Below are 20,584 nucleotides of genomic sequence, written 5' to 3'. Positions count from 1 at the left end.
CTTTAATAAACCCTTTTTTTGACTATATTCTCTATGAATTTAATTTTTAAAATAAGTTTTAATTAATTTTAAATATTTTCCCATACCAAAACATATTTAATTTTAAAGCCAAGTTTCTCTAGCTTCAATTTTTTTAATTTCCTTAAGCTGTTCACTCTAAACACAACCAGTGTGACCTTGCTATGTGCACAAAATCAGCTAAAAACTCTAAACTTTTGCGAAAACAAAACTAATTTAAGACATTTCCAATATAATTTATAAGTGTTCGTTCACACCCCCTAAAACCCAACCCTCTCCCTCTCCAAGTGACATCATCATCATCGATCTAGTGGGTGACAAACCACGAACTTGCACCTCGAATACGAAGCGTTGGCTGCGGTTTCTAATTGCTTGTCAATTGTGCTGCTGGAACCCGACCGACCATCAGTTGGCACATTTATCAATTAGCATTTTGTGGCAGCCCAGGAATATGCCATGTATATATATATATATATATAAAACACATACTTATACATGTACACAGAGTATATACATATATGGCATATGTTTGCCCAGGGCAATGCTCCATTCTTAGAGTACGAGTGTGTATGTGTGTGTAAGTTAACACCATTTAACGCTAATGTAAAGCAAACACTTTGATGTATTTGCCTTGTTATAGCTTGTTTGTAGTTTGCACTTATGTACACTGAGCGAACATTTGCCCAGGTACGCTTCGCGAGTATGTTTTGTGTATTTTTCATTAACCGTATATATGTATGTACATATATCTATATGTATATGTATGGGCAGTTAGCTTACCTGCAAAGTATGCCACCATGGCGGTTAGGACGACGGATACGAATATTAAGGCGATGCTCAAGCATTTCCAGGAACATCGGTGCTGACAGCGTTTATCTATGTGAAACCTGCAAAGATGCACAAGAAAAAAGAAAATAGAATAAATATAAGGTCTATATATATATATATATATGTGTATAGTTGCGGTGGTGAGGGATAGCGTTAAGCAAACTGAGCAATGCATTTGTAATTAACAAAGGGGGGGCGGATCGACCGCAAGACAGGGATAGATAAAGCCACTCGCTTCTATCACTATCTCCATGTCCCTGTCCCTATGCTTGTCCCAGTGTCCTCCGCCATGTCCTGTGGCTTTAGACGCTTGACATATCACAAGGACCACAGAAACCAGCCAACCAAACAAACACACACATGGAGCAGGCAAAATCAAGAGAGTGCACAGGGGGAAAATATATTAAAACACTCCAAAGGTCAGGAAGAAAGGCAAAAATGGTCTTAAACCATTAAAAAAATATATAAAAAAATGTAAATAAATATTTTAAGGCAGAAATAATGGTCAAATTTTAGACTCTCTTTGATAAGAAGTGTATTGACCCCTTACACCTGACTTAAAAAGTGTTTCTTAGCTTTCAGCACAAACAGTGTGACCTTATTTTCCATTTCAAAAATATAACCATAAGAAGAAAAACTAAATGAGGCTTGAAATACGAATTTATTTAACAAAAATAATATTAAAACTTAAATTTCTTTCTCCAAAACAACACCAAAATATTTTTTCCAAGTGCCCGGAGGCGCTCTAAAAATATAAAAATAAAAGAAAAAACGGCGGACAGTGCAGAGTTAGTACGCCAATGAGTTTGTCAACTGCTGGCAACAGCTGGCAACTTTTTTAATAAAGCTCTCTAACCGAAAAGGCAACGCATGCAAAATGATGCACAAGTCGGAGGACAAAGACCAGGGCTCCCTCCCCCCCAACACTTTTCCACCTACCCCACACCCGAAAAAAGGGTGTTAATCACACATACAGCCAACAAGTCTAAGCCGCCGCAGGCAGAGCTGTCAAGTCTTTCGGCGTGGTCGCCTCTAATTGCGTAAAAGTTGAACGAAACGCTGACGGAGGGAGTTACAAAACTCGAGAGAAAAGCGGAAAATGTGGTCCTGAGAAAAGGGCGCAGGACAAGGCGGCATGGTCGCAGCTTAAAGAGAATTAACAATTCTTGAGTTGGCAACTTTCGAAACTTGGCCAGAATTGGGTTAGACTCGAAAGTGTCCGAGAGTCGAGCCTTCAAAGGTGATTCAACTCTCGAGGGGGGGGTAGGAAAAGCGGAATGCAGAAGGGAGGAGAGACTCAGGAGAGCCAGGAGCTAGGGGAGCAAGCAGCGAATGGGAAAATCCCCCTCGAGGAAAATTCTTTAAGGAGTTAGGCACTAACTAGGGAGCTCTGCTTAACAGGGGAAAAGTTCAGTCAGCAGTTTGACTTACTAACTAAGGCAAGCCTTTAAGGCTGAGTCAAGGGGTTGCAAAAAATGTATATAAACAAATCAAAGAGGGGTTTAAAATGCTTTGAAAACATAAGAAACTTATTTGTTATTTATTTATTAACAAAACCTATTTAAATAAATTTTATAAAAAAAAAAACCTTTTTGTCCAGAAAAAGTCATAAAATTCTCCTAGAAATTCATCGTTTTTAAATTCTTGGCCCCTGTGATTCAGCAAAATCACTTGACTGGAAGCCGTATCCCCCCCACTGAACCCCGGCTGAACACTCAATTTAACGCTCATTCACTTGGAGAGTGTTCACTGTGACCCCCGGGCCAGGTGCAGTGAGGGTGTTTCAGGGTGCTCGTAAAGGGGTTTCTTTTAACAGGTACTAAGAGCACTATATATATCTATATATATAGTATATGTATGACTTACCTGGATGGTGAATATGGCGAATAATGCGGTGCATGCGCTGAGTGAGAATTACGCAACGGGAATCCGGGCATGACCAGCGGCTGGGAGCCGCTTATCTGGCAGTTGCCTCCATTACCGCTCCCGGGCGGACCCACCTGTGGGCCACCGCCTACGCCCACCTGTCCACCGCCGCCACCGCCTCCAACACCGCCGGGCATTGTTCCAGCGCCCATTGGCAGTCCAACGCCGCCGCGATCGATGCCGCCATGGCCGATTGTGTTGCTGCCAGTTGACATGCTCTGCGGCATCTGCTGTGGGTGGCCGCCCAATCTGTAAGAGGTAATAATAATTAAACGAGGGTCAGTCACTGGTAAAATATTTTTTTATAAATTTAAAATATTTGTTAAAAATGTTTTTCTTAACGCGTTTTTCTTAATTCAAGTGCACTTTTTCTTGTTTTAAGAAAAAAATGTACTTACTTTTAGGCTAACTAAGTCTTAGCACACATCTAATAGCACTTATGCATGTAATAGCACAAACACACAACACCACAAGTGCACACTACTAGCTTTACCTCTTGGTTCCGGAGATACTAGAACCAGTTGCGAATTATAAATGCACCAATTAATATTATTTTTATTATTTTTAAATTTGTTTTTTTTTTTGTTTATTATTTATTTATTTATTTTTATTTATTACTTTTAAATTTTATTTTTATTTTATATTTTTAAATTAATTTTTTTATTTGTTTTATTTTTTAATAATGTTTCAGTAAATACTTAAAATCATTAATTAAGCTGCTCAAAATTAATTTTACAAATTATTTATTTAAATTTTAAATTATTATAAATTATTTTTAATTATAAAAATTATTTTCAATTTAAATTTCAATTACCAATGGAAAGTTTTCCCTTTAAAAACTCTTTATTAACAGCAAAGAAAATCCCCCAAATTTTCTCCCAGTGCTTTTAGCTCGCTTGTAATGCGGAAATTAAAACATGTGCAAAAGTTTTCGCTCTACATTGGCCTCTCCTTTTGGCGCTGTTGCAATATTTAAATCTCATCCTCGCGGACAAAAGGCTTATTGTTGTTGCTGCTGCTGCTGCCGCTTCTGTTATTGTTATTATTATTTTTAACGGTTAAGTGATGCGGAAATTTTAAATTAAAAAACATAAATCAATGCACGAGTGTGTGTGTGTGTGGCCATTGTGTGGCGACAAATAAAAAACAAAAAGAGAAAGAAAAGGTTTCATTTTGTTGCTGTTTGTGTTTTATTATCGCTCAACATTAAGCGGAAATGCAGTCGCTGCTGCCATTTCTCGATAACTGCCCCTGTCCCGGCCATTGTTGCATTTTTTTCTTCCCTGTGTGTGTGTGTGGATGCCATTTTCAGGCGCCGCCCGCAAGTGTGCAACAGAAATTACAACTTTTTTTTTCCTGCCTCTTTGGTAGCTCAAAAATATTTTTGTTAACCCAAGACCAGAATGCTAAAGGCATTTACGCAGTTGGCACAGTTTTTAATGGTAAATATTAAATTTTAAGCGCTCAGAGAATTTCTTATAATTTTAAGATTTAAATTTTCACATTAATATTAAAATTTTAAGTGCTTAGAGAATTTCTTAAAATTTAAATTTTTATATTACATTTTAGGTGCTCAGAGAAATGTCCTAAATTTTATGATTTAAAGTCTTACATTCAAATTGAAATTTAAATATTAATTTGTAAGTATTCAAAAAATTGACAAATATAGATTTTTTTTATAGATTTTATCTAAACAAAAAAAAAACTCCCTTCAATTTCAAAAATTCCCACCACGTACAGTCCCTGATTCAGGCCGCGTTTTAACCCTGTTTCAAGGACCTTATCTGCTTTGACTTATTTTTATTCCGGGTTATGGGTGTCCCCGGACCCAACATCATTGCCATTGTCCAGGGCTCATCGTCAGCTGCCATCGCGTGCATTTGACATATCACATTTGGCTCTCTATTCGGGGATCTCCGCTTGGGTATTGGGTTTTGGGTTTTGGTTTTTGGCCTGCTTTGGTTTTTAGGGGGTATTTCGGTTTTCCTTGTTTTTTTTTTCGTTTCGTTTCGGTTTTTCTGCGGCTCTCCGCTTTGGCCGCCATTTTGGCTTTGTTATTTATGGCCATGTCAAGCGTTGGTCAAGCGTGTGCCACGCCCCAAAACAGCCCCCATTTTCCGCCTCTGATCTGGCCTGCATTTGACATGCGGTTGTTGTGTGTGCGGGCTTCTGTATTTTTTTGCTGCATTTTTTTTCGTTTTCTTTTTTTTCATAAATTTTTTCTTTTGCGACCATTGAAATTTTAGCTCTCTGAATTTTCTGGAATTTTTTTTTTAAGGCTGAGTTTATCCTATAAAACAAGAGTTTCAGCTAGTTCAGGCTTAGCTCTTTTAGATATAAATTTATAAATTACTCCCCAAAGGGTAGTCTGTCTTTGGGATATTTATAGTATTTTTTATATATATTAATTTTTTATATATTTTTGGGAGGTAATATAAGATAACAGTGGCATTTTAAGACTGGTTTAAATATAGTTTGAAATTATTTTATACAAGAAAAACGAGATTTCGCTCTTTTTAAGTTTTTCTATTTAAAATTAAAAAAAAAATTCCCCTAAAATTAAGACATATTCTAAACTAAAAAAAAAAATAATTCAAGCCTAAAATGTTCCACTTTTTAGCTACAAAACTTGCTTAGAGATCTGTGTAATTTATGGCGGGAAAGGGACGGCACAAGTGTGCCAATGCCGAGGCAGAAACAATGAATGGCACCCCTGGGGGGGCGGAACAGGAGGAGAAAGAGGGGGGTAATACGGGGGCCAAATGAGTGCGAAAGCCGCTTACAACAACAACAACACCAGCAGCAGCAGGCACAAGACAAATGTGTCTGTGTGTGCGTGTGTGTGTTTTGGGCCAGCTTAGCAAATGCTAAGCCAGCCAGCGAGCAACGCAAGCTGTGCCTGTGATTTATTAGCAACAATAATAGAATTAAACAATTTAAATTAAGTTGTAGCCAAAAACCATAAACAGTCTGCCAAGCGGCGGCCCAGCGAGAAGTCTGCCCTGCATGCTGCTTCTGCTCCTGCTCCTCCTCCTCCTCCTTCTTCTTCCGCCTGTCCACCGCCCCCTTAAACAGTCACAACAAAAAAAAAAAAACAAAATAAACACGCAACATTTTGTTTTGGTCCAAGTTTGTTACTCAGTAAAATGGGTGAATTTTTTGATAAGGAAAATTGGTAATTTGGTGGTTTTTGTAAAAAAATATATTTAAATATTAATAAATAAACTAAAAGAAATTAAAAGAATATTAGTTAGAATAGTGTTGATTTTTTTTTTATCGATTTTTAACGGTTTATCGATTGTTTTTTATAGAAAAAATGTATCATTTGTTAATGTTTTTATAAAAAATAAATATTTACATTTTAATTAATAAAAATAAATATTTAAAATAAATTTAATAAAATAAAACAAATTTTAAAAATAAATCAGTTGGAAAAAATTGGTAATTTATTGATGTTTTCATAAAAATAAATATTTAAATTTGAATTAAAAAAAAACAAGAAAGGAAGCTAACTTCGGCACGCCGAAGTTTGTATACCCTTGCAGATATCATTTCATTACATTTTACCTATACTTATTATGTTTACAGTTTGACAGTTACAGTTTTACATTCCCAGCCTTACATTTTCTCTACATCTATCGATCGTTTCTATGGCAGCTATATGATATAGTTGTCCGATTTTTATGAAATTTATACCAAAATTCTAAAATAATAAAATAAGCTTATATCTCAAAGTAGATGAAAATACGTTCAAAAACAACGAAGTTATCATTTTTTTTCCTATTAATTTCCCGATCGTTCCTATGGCAGCTATAAGATATAGTCGTCCGATTTTCGTGAAATTTTTACCAAAATTCAGAAATAAAATAAAATGGCCATATCTAAAAAATGGTGCAAAAATGTTAAAAAACATCCAAGTTATAATTTTTTTTCTAAAAATTTATCGATCATTTGTATGGCAGCTATATGATATAGTCGTCCGATCCGGCCCGTTCCGACATATATAGCAGTGAGAGTATATAGAAGACTATGTGCAAAGTTTCATTCAGATAGCTTTAAAACTGAGGGACTAGTTTGCGTAGAAACGGACAGGTGGACAGACGGACAGACGGACAGACGGACAGACGGACAGACGGACAGACGGACATGGCTAGATCGACTCGGCTGTTGATGCTGATCAAGAATATATATACTTTATAGGGTCGGAAACGTCTCCTTCACTGCGTTGCAAACTTCTGACTGAAATTATAATACCCTGCAAGGGTATAATAAATAAATAAATAAAAAAAAATATGGCTGAATTTTTTAATAGATTTTCAAGAGGTATTGTACTATTTTTCAGTTTATTTTTTAAGTTTTTTTTTGTATGCTTCTGCTCCTTTATAGGATAAAAAATAAATTAAATTAAATTCAATTAAATGAATTATTGTAATTAATACTTATTTAAACCCTTAAAAAATATTTCCTTACTAATATTCAGTTAAAGCTAAAGGCGATTTCAAGGAGTAACCCCTAATTCGTGACCCTAAAAGCGAATGGAGGCGCGCGCTTGACCATCAGGCGACAGCAGGAGTAGCGGAAGCAAAGCTGGGGGAAAGTTTTTGGGGGAAAAATGGCTAGGGAAACCCAGCAGGGGGTAAAATGGGGAGGGGGTAAACTGGAAAGAGAATGAAGACGGAGAGCAATGGAGGGAACTTCCTCGCGTTACAAATGCTTCCTGTGCATACATTTGGCAGCAGTTTTGCCTGCGCCACCCATTTTCCCTACCCATTTTCTCCACCCATTTTCCCAACCATTTTCCCAACCCATTTTCCCACTTTATATATATATATATGCTAAAAGTTGTTGCCATTAATATTGCCGTTGACCGACCACCACTGACACTCGACGAAAGTTGTGCACACGCCATATGGAGTGGCGTAAAAAATAAATACAAAATATATATATAAAAATACGAAATAAATAATAAAAAAAAGAGTTGCATACTTTTAAGTGCAGCGCATTTTGTAACTCAAAATGTCAGTTTGTTGTTGCCGCCGCGCGTGTGCTTGATTGTTTAATTTAATTTGGATTTAAAAGCAAACACATAACAAAGATTGCCAGCAATTATTTTTTGCCGGACGAAGCTCTTGTTATTCAATCAAATAATATTCATTTCATTTGCAATCAACAGCAGCAGCAGCAAGCAGCAGCAGCTGCAAAAAAGTTTTGCTTTTATTAAATTCTGTTTCTGTTTATTCCGCTTTGTGATAATAAATACTGTTTTTTGCACTGGGGAACAAGTGGAGAGCTGGCGATAGTTTGCCACAAAAAGGGACATAAATCCGGTGGGTTAAAATAAAAAAAAATAAAGTATATATTGCATATACAATATATGCATATATATTTTTTTCTTAATTTTTTTTCTGCATTTTTAAATAAAATTTGGGAATAATGTTTTGGATTTCAATTTGAAGGACTGTCTCTTCTGGGTGTCTCATCAAATGACAGCTGGTTTTTATGGGGTTTTTAGTGTTATAGAAGATGTGTCTTAATTTTTTTATAATTGTTTTAATACAGGAAATATAAAATTTTAACTAAATTGGGGGATGTCTTGTTTTTTATTATTATAAATATTAATTAATATTTATTAATTTATAAATTCTACTATATATATTATTAAAAATTATTTAATATATTTTATTTTAATTATTAAAATAATTAATTAATATTTATTCATATTTTTATATATTATTATAAATTAAATAATATTTATAAATTTATTAATATAATTATATATATTTTCATAAATGAATTAATATTTTTTTTATTAATAAAAAATAATGAATATTTCTAAATTTATTAATATAATTATATTATATTTTTTATAAAAATTAAATAATATTTATTAATATTTTTCTTCTTTGGATAAATAATATTTTCTTTCTCGTCGGGAATTCACTTGGCTAAAAACATCGATAGATATTTGAAATTAAAGTGCCTAAAATTGCCACATAGTGTGACCTTATTTTGTCTATCTGGCATTTTCGATAAACATCACTGTTTGTGACTTGCAGTTTCTGCTTCTAGCTTCTGAAGCTTTCGTAGGAACTGACTTCCCTAAAAACTTCAATTCATTTTGTGCAGCCTTTGAGTTCACACCTTAAAATATTTAATTACATTTATTTTATTTTATTTTATTTAAACATTTTAGTTTTCTTTAATGATTTTTTAATTTATTTATATTATTTATAATTAGAAAATTGGGTTTGTTCACGTTCTGCACATCTTCTGCTCCCCTTTTGTTTAAGTTTTTATTTTAATAAATATTATTTTTTTGTCAAAAACTTGTACTTAATTTTTTTATATTTTTAAATATTAATTGCCTCTCAAATTCAGGTTCAGAGAAATATTTAAAAGAGCAAAAAACTCACTAAATACAACTAATTATTTCTAATTTTATTTACAAAATTTTCTTATATTTTTTTCTTATATCATGAAGCCTTTTTCTTTTTGTGGCACTGTTTGTGCCTTCTCTGTCTGTTCAACTAGGGCCCTCTCTTTCTAGTCAGTCGGTGCCTGTCCCTTTTTATTGTGTGTTATTATTGATTTCGCGCTTCATTTTTCTAGCACGTTTTCAGCGTTTCACACACAGCGTGTAATTTTGTTTGGATTTATCTTCCTATAGTCCCTACCCTCTTTCTCCCTTCTTTTATCTGCCCATCTCTTTCTCTTCTTCAGAGTCTCTCTCTCTCTTTCTGTGTGTGTGTTTGTGACTGTGAAAATTTTGCGAAAATCACGTTTTTGGTGGGCGTTTTTGTTAGTTTTTCGCTTTGTGCGAGACACGAAATCCGATGAAAGCCGCCAAGGGTTAAAAAGGGAAGAGGAAGGGGAAGGGGAAGAGGAAATTGCGGGGAGAGTTAACCCAACAATGCCAGAAAAAACTAAATTCATAGTTTTGTTCCACTTCCATTGAAAACTTTTGCACAAAACTGTTGTTCAATGGCCTCGAGGCTCGATCGTTTTTCGTGGAAAAACTAGGAAAGTGGAAAATGCTAAAATCAGGAGCTGTAAAAAAGGGACTACAAAAAAATTGGGTTAGCTTCTGTTTGCAAAAAAAAAAAAGGGGGGAAAATCAGCACAACCACAAATAGTTTGTGATTAAAAAACTAAAAAGGTTAGGAAGGAAATTATTAATTTAAGTACAGGTAATAGTTTTAAAATTAAATAATAAATTCCCTACAAATTTTACCTTAAAAATATCTCCCCTTTACAAACTTTCGCCACTTAATTGATTCCCGCGAGAGATTTCTAAAAATTTTCCCAGCTCAGCAATATTTTCTATATTTTTTCCTTCCTTTGACCATTATATTTACTCGGTTTTTTTTTTTTTGCTGCGTTCTTCTTCCTGTCTGAGAATGAAAAACAAAAGAAAATCGCAACGAAGGAGCATAGGAGCAGACAAAGAAAGTTTTTCGGAGGGAGAGGCGTAGGTGGGGGAGGGGGGCAAATCAATTTAATTAGTTTCTGACTTTCATTTACAAATTATGCATAAATCTGTAGACAGCGCCCCAGAGACCATAAATTAAGCGCCAGAGCCAGCGCCAAACTCAAACTCTTGGCCAAAAACGACAACAACGACAACAACAAAAAAAGTATAAATAAAAGGAAAAGCCGGCAACAACAACAACAAGACCAAGAGAGAGAAAAGGAAAAACTTTTACGAAACACAACACAAACAACAACAAAAACTTGTATCTAACTACAGTAGAAAAAAGGCACAAGGATGGAGTAGAGAGCTCCAAGGAAAACGAGGGTTGGACGCAAAATTAATTTGCGCTTTTATTAAATTTTCTTTTCGGGTGGAAAGGGGGAGGTCAGAAAGAGAGGGAGAAAGTAAGATACAGAGAGAGAGGGTATAGAGGGGGGCAGGTAATCACGCCCACAGGGGAAAGCACACACACACACACACACGCTAACACGGCGTATGAGCAATTTTTAGCAAAGCAACAAGCGTATAAAAAGGGGGAAAATATATCCCCAGATATCCAGAATATATAACCAGGGGCTGAAGGAGGAGGAACAAGAAGAAGAAGAGGGGTGTAGAATTTAGACGTTGTCAAACAGAAATGCAACCCCTTGAACAATTTTTTATACACGATTTATTTCCATTTTCTGCCTTTTCTTTTTGTATATATCTCTTTCCCTTTTTTTGCACACATTTTCATACGCTTCAATGCACGCAAAATTATGGGGGGGGGGGGGTAAAATCATTACCAAAAAATGGAACAAAAAAAAAGAGAGAAAAAAATCACAATGAAAATTATTACAAGAGATTTGCATTAGGATTTCAAAAGGGATATGTTATTAAAAGGGGTCAACTTATGAGTTTTTGAATTATTTTTAATATTATTTATATTGTTATATTAATATTAATTTAAAAAAATTACTAAAATAAGAACAAATTAACAAGAATGTTTTTTATTTTATAACTTTTAAATTAGTTTAACATAAAAAAGTATTTCTAATTAATTATTTTACTTTTTGGAAATTTAATGATTAATTAATAAATTAATAAAAATAGCTAAGCATCCCAAACTTCTCTAAAAAACTTAATTTTCCTTATAATTATTAATTATTTAATAATTTTCTACTTTAAAACATTTTTTATCCAATATTTTTCTATTAAAAAAACCTTCAATATCTCCCTTAAAATATTTAATTAACAATATTTAGCCTGCTCTTCTTATGAAAACTTGTGAGTTTCGCCCACAATTGCTTCCTCCTCCTCCTTCTCTAGAAATTGCAACTCGTCGGCGACTGAGCCGAAAGGTAAATGATCTAAAAATGGCAACAACGTGGTCTGCAAGAGGCGTGGGTGTTCTCCCCGCTTATTTATATTTTTTTTCCCATATTTTTTCTTTTCCAAAAGGGGATGCGGACTAACCGCCGTATCAGTTACGCGCTCTCTCGTGGCAGATGATTCTGCTGAAATAAAAACGAAACCGAGGCGAACTTAACCCTCTGCACACGCTGCCCCCTTGGGTGCCGGTGAAGCGACTAATAACACCCCGAGGGAATGGCAATTCGCCCCGGCGGGGGCGTGGCCATGGGCGGCAACAGAGGGGGCGTGGAGGAGGATGAGGATGAGGAGCGACCAAAGGCGACTGCCAATGATCAAAGAATTTTTCCACAGCGCCCCCTTGGTTCATCCTTTTGATTTTTTTCTGATTTTGTTTCTGTTTTTTTTTTTTTTGCCATGCTAAATTTTTGTTATGACGGCGGAATTAATATTATTAAGGGTCGCACAGACGGGTTTGTCCCTTACTTTTTGCTTCTCTCGGGGTTTTTTTTCTGGCAAGTACAGTGGGGTCTGCATAGGATGGGATTATTTTGTATTTTATTTTAGATTTTAAGTAGTTCAAAGATTATTTTCTAGGGGTATTTAAGAAATAATTCTGTTCAGTGTGACCTAATCTAAATAATTTTCCACTGTGACCTAATCTAAACATTTAATTAATTTAATAATAGTATTTGAATTTTTGAATTACTAATTATTAATATTTTCCAAGATTATTTTAAGTCGAAATTTGTATGTAAATACCATTCTTAGCTTTTAAATACGACTTAATCATATTTATTTTATTAGTGTGACCTTATCGTATCAAATTTTTAGTGTGACCCAATTTGTTTAGTCTTCTAACATTTAAATAATAATACTTGTATATAAAATTTATACATTTTCATTAAATTTAAATGCTTTTCTATACCAAAACCAAAGATTTTGCATTTTTAGTTTCTTCTTTATATCGTAAGCTTTACTGTATTTCATTTTTGTAGCCGTTGAGTTGATAATTTTGCGATGGCACCAGCAACACAGTTGAGAAAAAAACCGGGAAAAAGGGAAATAATGGGTGGTTGGGTTTTCCGCGACGTCATTATCAGCAAATGCCGCACGCCGCTTTGTTTGACAAAGGCGACGGGTGCGCCAACACCCCCACCACCCACTACCCACCCATCAAACCCCCTTGAACCCCCCCCTTGACAGACATCCCCCCCGCCTACCACTTTCTGCATTGCCCTGTTTATGGCCCTTATTAAATATTTACAGTTTTGGCAAGTTTGAAAAGCGCCTTTAATTGCTGTCACTTCTAGATTAATTATTTACACAGCCCACACACCCGCACACACACACAGATACACACAGGGGGAGGTTGTTTATACCCTAGGAGAATAAATTGAATGAATTTAATTACGAGTTGGTGGTTTCCCAGTTTAGTTACAGAATAAATAATCGATTAAAGGGAATATTAAGCAAGGAAATATGCAATTTTTATAAATTTAAATTTAAGCTAGAATTATTAAACATTACTCAAGTTACATTTTTAAAGTAAATACAGGGAAAGAGTAAAGAAAAAATGAAAGGAAACTAAAGTTGTCCTATTTAATTTCCTCTCCTCTCTCGTAGGGCATTCTACCGTCGACTTTTCCTATTTCCCGCTGCTGTTTTCCTTGAGTTTTTTTCTTTTTGCTTTTGGTGCAAAAGAAAACGAAGGAAAAGGCCTGAAAAGCGTCGCGCGATAAGCGCCTCAAACATTTTTCCAAGCGCTTATTAATTGTGTTTGTCGAGTGACGACGGCTGCTTGAGCTCAAGCTCCGTTCGCGAAGGTAACGAGCGCTAAAAGGGGGGTAGAGATAGGGGTGACGGTTGAGGGTGAGGGTTGAGGGTGAGGCAGAGGCAGAGGGTGTTTGCCAAAGGATTATGCAGCAATGTCGCCCGACGCTCCAAGGCAAACACACTTTTCGAAAAAGGAAGCGAAAGGAAAACTTGGGAAAAGCGGCAGATATTTAGTTGGCCAGTTCAACCTCCCTATATTATTGCTCCTTTTTTAAGTCCTGCTGGGCAGCAATATAAAAAAGAAAATCTATATATGTATATAGGAAGAGAAAAGATTTTTAATATTTGCCAGAAGTGTGGCAATAAAATCAATCGAGCTAATAACGGAAATTGCCCCAGGAAGAAAAAGAGAGCGAAATTGCTAAATCGAAAATCGCAGCGGGTCATCGTCCTGCCAACACGTGGCTCCTTGCAGAGGGGGAAAAAAAAAGAAAATATATATATTTGAAATGGCATAAATTGAATTAGATGCCATGCAGCTGCAAGTGCAATGGAAAAGCCACCACCAAGGACAACACAGCATCCCTCATCTAACGAAAGATCCTGCTAGCTATAGTCCTCTTGTAGGGCGTTGCCATAAAGCAAATGTAATATGCTCTCGCCCATCTGGCTAATAATCAAATCAGTGGGCGTGGCCCACACACTTTGCGACCTGCACACACACACACAAACACAGCCCCCTTTTTTATATCCTTTTTATTTCCGGTCCATCAATTACCAGGAAAAAGTCAAGGGGAGAGATATTTATTATAGAAGAAATGTGATTTTTCTTAAATTATAAAAATTATTAAATATTTTATTTAGAGTTTCTATATAAGTTATTGCCTTAAAATCGGGTTTAACTTAGTTTTAAGAGTAGATTATTTCATAAATTTCAAGATAATCATTTTTAGTTCAAGTTAATAATTTTCTAAAATTTCAAAACCCATGAAATTATACGTTTTTGTTATCAATTTCTTAATAGAGGTACAATTTCTTATCGAAAGTATCCAGATCCTTTTATGTTACAAGCCTTTTTCAACCATTTTTGCTTGATGCCCTTTACCAAAAGTATAATATGAATGGTCCAGGTCCTGCTCCTGGTCCTACTCCTGCTCCTGCTCTTTATGCTGTTCCCCTTCACCCTCCTCCTGTTCCTGCTACTCAGGTCCAGTGACCGCCCTCAAGTTAATTTGCAACATAATCTTTTAATCTGGTTTTTGTGTCAAGCGCAGACCAACACAGCAGCAGCAGCAACAAACACCAACTGGTGGGTGGGAATTTTCCAACCCAAAAAAAAATACGCAGAGGGGTAAGGAAACACGTTGGAAAATGCGAATTAAAAGCCACCCCAGACATCATTGACGTGGCCATGATCAACCCCCGCCGGATGGCCAGCGGTGGTTGGGATTTATGAAAAATTCATTAGTTCCGTGTGCGCATCGCATCTATGGGATGACATATGAACCTAATGATGCCCCAGGCACCGCACAGATACACACACACAGATACACGTATCCTGGCAGGACATTGTCCACTTGATGGTCACAAAAAAAGATACATATTAAAACGGAATAGGAACGGATATAAGAGCAATGCATTAGGCAATAAATACATCCGCCGTAGACCATTAAATCCTTACGACTTCCTGAAACATGCATGTCCTTTTTGACTGGAGAAGAAAATGGCGAATATTTTTTTAAATTATAAATTTTTGCAATTTTTGAATGTTTTTTAAAGGGTTTTATTGAGAGTTTTTATGAAAATTATACCTAAAAATACTGAATATTCAATATTTGAATATATAAATAGTTATAAAAATATTTAAAAATTCATTAAAAAATATAAAATGATATAAAAATCCTTAAATTTAAATTTAAAAATTTGTAATCAAAATTTAAAAGCAAATTTTAATAGAACTATAATCCTAAATATTTATAAAAATATCTAAAAATTCATCAAAATATAGAAATATTCATTCAAATATATAAATATTCATTAAAATATTTAAAAATTCATAAAAAATATATAAAAATCCTTAAATTAAAATTTAAGATATTCATTCAAAATTTAAACCAAATTTAAATAATATTATAATCCTTAAACAAGCCAACAAAAAATCCTAAATAAGCCAAAAAGAAAAACTCTCCTTGGAAATTTTCCTCTTTCAACATGTTCTTTGAATTTTTCCAAAAGCCTTAAATAACTCTTAACCATTTTCCAACCTATAAATCCTTTTAAATTCTACAAAACCCCAAGCCGCTTTTCTATTCAACTCAAACTACAGAATTATTCTGGCCAATATGGCATGCTCTCTTTATATAGATTTTTGCGATTTGAGAACAGATATTTTCTGGTCGAACAAATGGATCCAATTTGAGGAGCTTCGAACACAAAAAGCGACAGATTCATTGTCGGGTTTACGCGCGCGAAAAAAAAGAAGTCAACTTTGAATTTGGATATATATATCTATATAGTACATATATTTTCTATTTTCATTGGCAACCCAATTTCCTTTTTTTTTATTTTTTGTGTGCTGGTTCGTTCGCATGAGATTGATTTACTTTACTTTAATCTGAATGTAATTTTTGTGTGTGTGCAATTTTGGTTGGCCTTTTTTTACACATACATATATTTCTTTTTAACAGGGAAAAAATATGTATGTGTGTGTGTGTGTGTAGCTGAAATTCATCAAAATCCAATCAATCTTTCATTTAAACATTTTCATTTCGGCTCGTTGCGTTGCGCGGCATTCGCATTGAATGGAAATCCATACAAAGGGCAACGAAGAGCGGTCCAAAAGGGAGGCGGCGACGGAAATGGAGGAGGAAAATTGCCAAAACAAAGAAGAAGGAGAGCCCAAAAAGGAGCAGAATAAAAAAAAATAAAAAAAAATCCGCAGTAAAGCGCAAATATTTGCGCGTATAAATGGGGATGATGATAGATGGAAAACCAAAAGGCACTGAAATAACAACAACAGAACAGAGAGAAAAAAAGCAAAAGAAGCCTTTGGAGGAACCGCAAAAATAAAAGAAAAAAGTAAAGCCAAAGAAAAGCGGAAAAGCTTGTTGATGTAAGTCAAATTTAAGAAAAACACGCGGTAAAAAGTTTTTAAAGTGCCAAAAAGAAATGAGAATGCATACAAATAGGCTTATCCCAGGCTAAGAAATATTAAGGAGTATATTAGGAATTTAAAAAATATTTTTTCTTTAACTTTTAATTTTAAAATGTATCATTTGTTTCAATATTTTAAAGATTGGCTTAGTTTTTAACAAAAATTCTCTTTAACGGACACAACGGACAAGATTTTTACTTAAATTTTACAATATTCTTTGTTAAAAATATATTTCTTTTGATTTTCTTTTAAACTCTTTACTAAAACTGCATGTCAAACAAATTTTACAATAGATATCCCGAGTTTAGCTGAGTTATAAACATAAACTCTCTTCAACGGACAAAGGTCTTAGGCTTTATTATCAATTACTTTCAGCTGAATACAACTTTAAATGAGTTTTCGGAAAGCCCAAGTTATTCTACTTCTTACTGAGCTAAAATAAAAAGAAAATGGAAGCAGCATCAAGACTTTTAACAAACTAATATTTAGGCCAGATGGTTGGTTCGAAGCCCCAAGAAAAGATGGGGTCTCTCCGCCATCATCTAAATTAGTTGGGCAACGGGCTTCTTTCGGCAAAAGGAAACGCTATAAATAAACAAAAGCCACAAACAACAGAGCGAACTGAAAGCGAAACTTGAAATTAATTCCAAGAGGATCTGAGAGGCGGCCGTGGCAGCCGCCCACTGAAGCGAATGATGAGCCTGTATAAATATCCGGATCCGGGATCCAGGCCAACTGGAGGGGCATAAATCATATGGCCCAAATACAAATTTTATGACGCATCCCCAAACAATTTCCTCCCTCTTATCCCCTCACCACACTCTGCTTTTTTTCAGAGAGAGACAGAGAGAGAGAGAAATGCCAAGGATGAGTAGGCAACCGAGGCGAAAAGTCCTTCGAGAAATGCGGGAGGGCCACAGAGCTGGCGAGTGAGTCTCTGTTTACCGTTTTGCATTTAAAGCTTAATCCCAGCCAAGGAAAGCATGAATTTATAATTAAAAGTAAATTAAAAGTAAATAAAACCGACGAAGGAACCCATACATATACAGAGATATATCCAAGGAAACCAGTTTCCTACGCATAATGATGGTGAAAGGCTGGAGAGTTTTGGGCCAGGGGAAACAGATACAGGATACAAAATAATATTTGACCGGGACGAGTCTAAAAATAGATTCCAAAAACACTTTTCTTGGGGAAATTACCATTTGAATTTGAATTTCCAATTACCAAAACCCTTTGAAACAAACAAATTCTAATACAATATGTAAATTTCTCCTTAAAATTTTCTTGTAATCTTGATATTAGTAAATATTTTAGTAGGTCTTCAACTTGTAATTTATTTTCTGTGAAATAGTTTGACATGTATTTCGTAGATATGTACCTACTTTTCCTTATCCCCAAAAAAAGAACCCCAGTTTGGAAGCAATCTCTATCCAGAAATCAAATTGGTGTCAACGCATAATCAGATGCTGAACTGACCCCCCCATTCGGTTTCGCCACACCCATGTCAGCGGACAAATTTGAATATCTAACAAGGATGAGAGGGAAGCAGCACACAAAAAATAGGAAAAATAACAAGAGTTTCTCTCAGAAGAAGCTGAGGAAAATGGCGCCCAAAGTAGGTTAATGTGCGTCGATGTCGATAAAAATATATTGACAGTAGGACAAGCACACACCCACAGAACAGGACACTTCTTCCGTTTTTTTTTTATACAATTATATTTGAACTGAGAAAAATAATTTAAAATAAAGAAATAATATTTATGTTGTTATTGTGATTTTTTAAGAATATTCTATGATATCCTTAATCTTTCCTTAATTTTTTGTAATATTTTAATATTAATAATTCATATTTAAAGAAAAAAGATTCAAAGAAATGTTTTCTAAATTATAAAAACATATATGTATGTATTCTTAGTTTTACAAAATATATTTGAAATTCTAAAAAATATCTTTTTAATTCAAAAAATTTATTTAAAATTATAAAATATATATTTTAAATTCCAAAAAAATATATTTTAAATTCTAAAATATAGATTTTAAATTTAAAAAAATATATTTAAAATTCTAAAAAATATATTCTGAATTATAAAACATTATATTCAAAATTCTAAGAAATATATTTTAAATTATAAAAAAATATTTTAAATTCTTAGAAATAGATTTTAAATTTCAAAAAATATATTTAAAATTCTAAAATATATATTTTAAATTCTAAACAATATATTTTCAATTCCAAAAAAATATATTTTACATTCTAAAATATAAACTCTAAATTATAAAAAATATATTTTAAATTTTAAGATATATTTTAAATTCTAAACAATATATTTTAGATTAAAAATATTTCAAATTCTATAAAATATATTTTAGATTCTTTAAAATATATTTCAAGATCTAAAAAATAAATTTTCAATTCTAAAAAATATATTTAAAATTCTAAAATATATATTCTGAATTCTAAAAAATATATTAACTTCCTAAAAATAAATTTTAAATTCTAGGAAATGTATTAAAAATCTTAAAAAAAATATATTTGCTTCTTAAAAAATATACATTTTCCCACAGTGCTCTTTGTATATATAACAAAAAAGTAAGCTTCAATCTGTCGATGTCTAGGCAGACGAAATTTAAAATTCTAATTGCTCAGCTGCATGTATATGTGTGTGTGTTTGGTGTGTCTCTCTCTCTCTCTCTCTGTGTGTGCGTGTCGCCTTGCCAGACGGAATGAATAAAACATTAAATCGGATTATAGAATTTTTGCATTTCTCGAAATTAACATGTTTATCCTGGCCAGCAAAGAACGAGAGAGACCCAAGGTGGGGGAGAGTTTTCCCCCCCAAGTTTTTCAAGTTTCCCATTGAACTGTCAATGGATTTCTCAACCATCCCCACCCCCCACAACCCGTGGAAAAACCGCAGCCCCAAGTGCTTGGCAAACATTTCCACTTGGCAACTTCTTGGCATCTTCCATCGACACATCGCATGCAAATTGCAAGAAAAAAAGTAGGAATACCCCAAAAAAGTAGCCTGGAAAAACCAAGGAGGAGGGGGGGAAAACACCCCTCAAAGCAATTAAAACAGACATCCAACTTAGGCGGTGGGGCGTGTCCTAATAGGGTTAAGCATTATGTCGAGGTGTGGGCAAACTTTTTTCTCTTTCTGGGCAAAAGGCGTTAAGAGATCGATGAGAATGCAATCAGCCAAAAGGAAAAACTAAGTCAGGGAGAGGACAAGGAAAATGTAATGGCCAGGGAGATTTGATGGGGGGAAATCTTTCAGATAAATGGAACATTTTCAGGTGAAGGATAAAATATATAAAAAAAAATTGGGGATAATAAAAAAGAAAACAAGGAAAGAGGAAGGGGGTGTATCTTTGTTTAAATATATATAAAAAATATATAGGAATATATTCTAAATTCTAAATTATTATTTAACATTTTTCCAAGGAAATTTATATATTAGAATCTATGAAAATATTTGAAAATAAAGGAAAACTAATCTTAAACCAAATTAAAAACCCCAAATCAAAACCAGACAGCAAATTAGCTTTGATTTTAACCCTCTATATGTATATCTTCTTGTAAAATCTAGACCCACTTCAAATCATTAAATTTTAAACTTAAACTCCCCCCTGGAAAAAATACTTGAAAAGGGGATGGAACTTGGTACTCCTTCAAATCGCTGTGATGATGCAATAAGCAACTTGACTGGCAGCCGTTTGAAGTGCCATAATGGGATTAGTGTCTCAGTTTTCAAGGCTTTTCGATTTCGATTTCGATTCAGATTGAGAGATACTGAGGGGTTATATACCCCGATGATCGCCCCAGCAGCAGCAGCAGCTGTCGCTATCTGGATGTCTGGATATATACTCATGAGTGATGAGGGTGCAACAACACAGTTGCCTGGATCGTGGGTCCATAATTAAGTTGAAAGACGATAATTACAGGTTAGAGCCCGAAACGAAATACGAAAACGAAGAGAAAAGTGAAGAAATTGAGTTTATAATAGAGTTTATAATATTTTGAAAATTATTTAAAATTATTTTGAAATTATTATATA

The 20,584-nt window shown here is 34.3% G+C and overlaps 1 protein-coding gene across 5 annotated transcripts in view; it reads right to left on the bottom strand.

Moving 5' to 3' along the window:
* Ten-a (tenascin accessory) overlaps positions 1–20,584 on the bottom strand; it is a 176,664-nt gene that overhangs the window by 71,469 nt on the left and 84,611 nt on the right. For all 5 annotated transcript variants that reach the window (XR_011445486.1, XM_070287770.1, XM_070287771.1 and 2 more), the window contains 2 exons: positions 2,713–3,021; positions 799–905 (listed from right to left, as the gene is read on the bottom strand). Coding sequence is in view for 4 of the 5 variants with exons in the window: in XM_070287770.1 (XP_070143871.1) it covers positions 799–905; positions 2,713–3,021 (416 nt within the window). In the remaining variant the exon portion in view is untranslated. The remainder of the gene's footprint in view (positions 1–798; positions 906–2,712; positions 3,022–20,584) is intronic.

This window comes from Drosophila kikkawai, chromosome X, assembly GCF_030179895.1.
Source record: "Drosophila kikkawai strain 14028-0561.14 chromosome X, DkikHiC1v2, whole genome shotgun sequence".
NCBI classification, from domain to species: Eukaryota; Metazoa; Arthropoda; class Insecta; order Diptera; family Drosophilidae; genus Drosophila; species Drosophila kikkawai.
This window is presented reverse-complemented; position numbering and strand designations above follow the sequence as displayed.